The sequence below is a fragment of the Dendrobium catenatum genome, unplaced genomic scaffold, assembly GCF_001605985.2.
Source record: "Dendrobium catenatum unplaced genomic scaffold, ASM160598v2 fragScaff_scaffold_827, whole genome shotgun sequence".
Lineage (NCBI taxonomy): Eukaryota > Viridiplantae > Streptophyta > Magnoliopsida > Asparagales > Orchidaceae > Dendrobium > Dendrobium catenatum.
This window is the reverse complement of record NW_021319289.1, coordinates 606,510-611,859: the sequence shown is the minus strand read 5'-3', so window position 1 is coordinate 611,859 and position 5,350 is coordinate 606,510. Positions and strand designations below refer to the sequence as shown.

The 5,350-nt window shown below is 35.8% G+C and overlaps 1 protein-coding gene across 1 annotated transcript; it reads right to left on the bottom strand.

Annotated features, from left to right (window-relative positions):
* Window positions 1–562: 562 nt before the first annotated feature.
* On the bottom strand, window positions 563–5,350 carry LOC110095528 (heparanase-like protein 2). The gene is made up of 10 exons (XM_020821115.2): window positions 5,150–5,350; window positions 4,550–4,785; window positions 4,404–4,440; window positions 3,909–4,092; window positions 3,667–3,815; window positions 3,326–3,562; window positions 2,526–2,715; window positions 2,296–2,421; window positions 2,109–2,208; window positions 563–1,085 (listed from the first exon to the last, which is right to left on the bottom strand). Exons 2-10 carry the CDS (start codon window positions 4,757–4,759, stop codon window positions 696–698), a joined length of 1,623 nt encoding a protein of 540 aa, XP_020676774.1. The 5' UTR covers window positions 4,760–4,785; window positions 5,150–5,350; the 3' UTR covers window positions 563–695.

Here is a 5,350-nt window from a genome sequence, read left to right as displayed (position 1 = left end):
TTTAAATAACTCAAAAGTTTTCTGTCATTTTTTTTGTTGGTTCATAAAAAATTTTTAAGAAAAATTTATAGAAAATAAAATATAATATCCCTTTAATACAGTGAACCAAATATTCGTAGCCTCACGTATGCGTCAAGGGAAGCCGTCAAGTGCGAAAAGACTCAGAGTTTGGCTGCCCAATCAATTCAGCTTCGCTCTTATTTAAAAAGCTCTGCTGTCGATGTTTTTGATATTTTTATTAGTTTTCGTTGTTCATTTTCAAGTGCTTTTAAATTTAAAAAATCAATATATATATTTTTTAAAATTCAATCCAGTAAAAATATTTGAGTTTAAAATAATATCTGATGATTTTTTTTTTGTAACAGTTAGGGGATTCAAGCTTGAGGAATTTCTTCCGTTAATAATATTTGTTCAAAAATAATAATTTTTTTTAGCCGTAAGGCATCGGAACTCCAAGCAGTGAGAGCGTTGCATTTCTGCAACCTTCCGGCGAGCTCGAATGATAAAATTGAGATCTAAGTTAACAAGACTATTAAATTGATCGACACAATCAGATTTCTGATTTCACAAAGAACTACCAATAATTTTATTATTTCTGAAACATTTTTTCTCTACAATCACCTAAATGAACCCAAGAAACAAATCAACTAATGCAAAACAAGACAAATAACTGCATCTGCACATTACACAATCAATCAGGCACAAGCTCGAGCTTCAAAATTCGGAAAGACAACAAATGCAATGGAAAGAGGAGCAATAAATATGGGTGAACTAACTGAAACAAGCAAAGGATTTAGTGCTGGAATTTCTCTATTTTTGTTGAGCTGTAGAGGAATGCCATTTAAGAGCATTGTTCTGCTAAGATGGTTTCCATCCTTTGCAGTGAGATGGTATTCTTCCCTTTTATGAGAATCAAGAGAAGCTTCCTTTCCAATCCATGAGACTGTCTTTTTAAGACCATGGATGAAAGAACTGTCCTTTTGAATGCCATTTCCTTCTGCAAGATCAACATTTAGATCATTTCGAACCGTCACGGTGAACGCCGCGGATTTGCTGAGGTTGATCAAGAGCATGGTGACACCTGACTGCAAATGCACATGAAAGAAATATCAGAACACTGGGTTTGTGATTTTGGTTCCAAATTTGAAGATTGCAAAAAAAAAAAAGGGTTGATTTTTAACTAGTTTGAGCTTGCATTGAAATCAACAAGTCGACTGGATTCAGAACGTCGTCCGGAGACCAACTAGAATGAGCCACATCAGCAATACTGAGCCACGGTACCGAGCAAGGGGTGATGTGGTGCATTCTGATTGATTACCGGATGATGTTCGATGTTCGCACATAATAATTAATCCAGAGTTTGAGCTAGATCAAATGGTTTAAATTGCGATCAATTCTTCCATGCACCTAAATATATGTGTAGCCATGCAATGTAATACAATATTTTTTAAGAAATTAAGAAGTCATGAAATCAAACAGATCTTTACTGGTACTAACTAAGCTTCAATTGAAGTAAATGAGCCAATTCTTGCTATATATGGCCCAAGCCTAACTAAGGTCAAGAGAATCAAACGACTTTGAACTAATGATAAGCTAAAATCAGAACAAGTAGAGATTAATTAGATCATTTGCAGCCTTAGGGCATCTCCAACCGAAAAACTCATTTTTCACTCCAAAATACATTGAAACTAAAAAATGGTATGATTCATCTCCAATTGAACTTTATTTTGTGCCCTTCACAGAAAGTAACCGTCTTTCTCCATTAGTTAGGCCTATCCATCCATTTCCTTTGTAATTTTACGCGTTTCTTCGGCAAATCCGGTAGAGATAGAAAAGTAACGTAGGTGAACAGTGCAACGTCGTACTGTTCACCCGTAACCAAATACTGGAAGTTTTGCCGTTAGGCTGGAGCTCACGATCGACACCATTCATGCATTTGGAGTTCGGTTGGAGAAGGCCTTATCAGACTATCAACTTTTTTCCAACAATAAACATTATGACTGTTTAAACGGAGATATTTGTTACAAAAAGAAAACTAATGAAGCATCTCTTTATAAACTCAACTTTATTATGAGTGTGTATATAAAGGAAAGAAGTTAAGTTCTTACTTTCTGTTTTCTGCAGTGAGCATAGGCTCTTAAAAATGGAGATCCACTAATATCAACACTGAGAACTCCTTTCCCCATCAGCCGATGCCAAAGCAAAGCACTATTCAACAGTTCAAAAGTACAAACTTTAGAATCTCTCTAAATCAGAAATCATCTTTAGTAAAATTAGCAGTTTACAAGTCCTTGCCTGTAATAATCAGGATTTGGTATAAATGTTTGAGTGTCCAGAAGACCATAATTACCACCAATCAATGTTTGTCTACAGTAAACCTTTGTATTGTACTTTGATGCCATTCCTAGTTGATCCAAATACCTGATTGATTATCAATTGTATATTAAATTCATCATTGTATCAAGTGTTGAGTTACAGGAGTAAAAGATTGAGTGAATAAGAATTTTTTGGAAATAATGGATTACCAAAAGCTATTCAGAAAGGTGTTGGAGACTAAATGGCTGCCGCTGTTGTAAGCGCCACCTGCTTCACCAACCCAAGCAGATGACCAAGGTCCATGTCTCTGAATGGTGAGTTGAACGTTTCTGAATGTATCAGCAAACCAACTTAAGTATTTTGGATCTGTAATTTTGCTTACGATGCGAGGATCATTTCCTGAAAAGAGATGCTTTTAAGGTCAGCCATGCCTACAAGCTCTTCAGATATGGTTTCATCAACTGTAAACTTATAAAGGAAATGGATGGACTAAGACTTTGTTTGGGACGGCTTTCTTATTGCTTCTTAAATCAGCTTTTTAATACAAAATCTTTCATTTTTGTACTAAAAAACTACTTTAAGAATCAGTAAAAAAGCCGTCCCAAACGAAGCCTAATGCATATGCTCCAACTTTAGGTACTTGAACCTCGTTGCATGTTATAGCAAGCAATTTAACGCATTTTCTTATAGGAACTTTTCTCGAACCAATCGTCGCAGCTCATGATTATCTTTGTATTTTATTCTCTTTTTTGTGTTTCTATAAGGTAGATCATTCTCAATCCAGATTTATGCTATTGTTTCAAGTATATTGACAAACTTTTAACAGCAAAACATTTTATATGCATTCCACCAAAATGCTTTTTCTTGTACAAAAAATTGCTGAGAACTTACAGCCACAATGTCAATGCCACAAGAATTGATATTATTCATAATTTGTAATGAACAACTAGAAATAAAGTTTAAAAAGATAAGAGATTTGTTATATTTAGGACATGAGTAATGAACTCACCTGGGCCTAGATTGTATACATGATGGCTCATGGCATTTAGAACAGATGGTCCTGAAACCTCAAGAAGCTTAGCATACCATTGCTGATTATCAAAGAACCCACCAGGTGCTACCAACAGCGGTTTTGAACGTGATTTTCCGTAAAGCTCATCAAGAATGGCTTTAAGGCTAATTAAATCTTTACCATATTGTTCTGCATCAACTCTTGCAAGTACTCCACGTCCACTTAATTCATTTCCTGATCCATGGAGGAAGTTGAAGAAGCATGAAAGGAAAATATAGAGATGAAGATTTATAATCATCAACAAATTTCAACTATCAGTTGTGATTCAAAGTTATTACCAAACTCCCAAGAATCAACAGGATATCCCTTTGAAATAGTGTACTCCATAAAATCACGAGCATTGCTGGAGTTCCAGGCACCTTGCCAGAATCCCTTCTGCACTTGATGCCTCCCATAAAGAGCATTCAGACCAAATGTTACGATTGCCCTGCAACAATAGAGGCTATTTTAGATTCTGCATTAAAAAGAAAACAAAAGTAGAAATGGAGGAGGAAAAACAAAAAAATGATAAAGAACATACCCTGTTTTTTGGAACAAAAGGTTCAGCGCATCCCACCTTGCGATGCTCAAACATCCTTTTGAGAAGCCAAAAAGCCCACCAGACATTTTGGTAAACGGATCACAAGAAAATTTCAAACTTCCTATTCCATATTTGATCTGGTCTTGCAGAGAACCTCCAACTCGTATACGTAATGGTCTAAAGGCTGACAATCATCAGAAAAAGCAGAAGATATTTTCTGTGAGATTCGAAGTATTGAAAGAGAACAAACTAGCTAACACAGAAAGCTATTTCCTTTGTGTCAAGGGACCAGAAAGCAAAGGAACAACCGAACAAAGTATCTAACATCCTTGTCTTCATGAAATAAACCAGGTAAATGAGACAAGGAAAAAGGAATATCATCTTTCTCGGTTAAACTAGCTATATTATGCTATCAATAGGATGGTACTGATCATAATTACTCTGGAAATAGGAATGAAGAATGCAAGTATGAAAGCACTGAACTTTACTGCATACCTTCAATGGCCCTGACAAGATAAGGATGATTCAGGTCCTACAAAGCAGATAAATTAAATTTATTTCATCAATTAATAAAGCTTCCAACCATAAATGTAAGCGACAAACATGGCATATAAGACTTCAAAAAACCAAGAAAATCTTACCAAATTAAAAATAGAAGACTTTCCCCATGGGCATTGCTTATAATTACACTTCTCAGGTGGCCACCAGTCAAGAGTAGCACACACGAAATTATCATCAGTTTCAGCTTCTGTAACAGAACCCTTTACAATAATTGTTACATCATTGTTCTCTTGAGACAAAATTACAGGAAGAGAGCACAGGAACAGAAGAAAGGCTAGCTTAAGCCCCATGCCTTGAGCACTGATGCTGAAGAAAGCTGAAAAATAGTTCATAACAAAAATGACAGTTAGTTCTCATTTCATAAAAAACAAAGTGAGTGAAGATCCGACGGTTCTTCTTATGCTTGCAAAGAAAGCAAGAACATGTTTTCAAGCCAATAGAAAGAAATTCAAAGGAAACAATAAGCTGGAACAATGGAGAAAATTGATATCTTTCTTGCTTCAGAGTTCAGAGTTTCAGACCATCAAAGAAACAAAACCAACAACTGAGGTTATGCCACAAGCGAACACATAGAAGAAATTAACAAAATGCGAGCTTTTTCAAGTATTTTAAGCAACTCAAATCTTACAAAAAAACGAATGAGACCAGTTTCAATAACGAAAACCCATTTCTGAAATCACCTTTGTGAAAGAGCAGCTTCCCAGTAAAAATGGCGTTTTTTTGAGAGAGAAGCGGACATATTGGCCTCTGAAGTCCGAGGCTTTATATCATTCCGGCAGCCATCTAAGACCGGTTAGAGTCGTCGTCCGTAGACTATTCTTCGGTTGACCTTTTGGTCATATAATCTTCTCCAATCGCTCTAATTTCTCTTCTCACGCTGC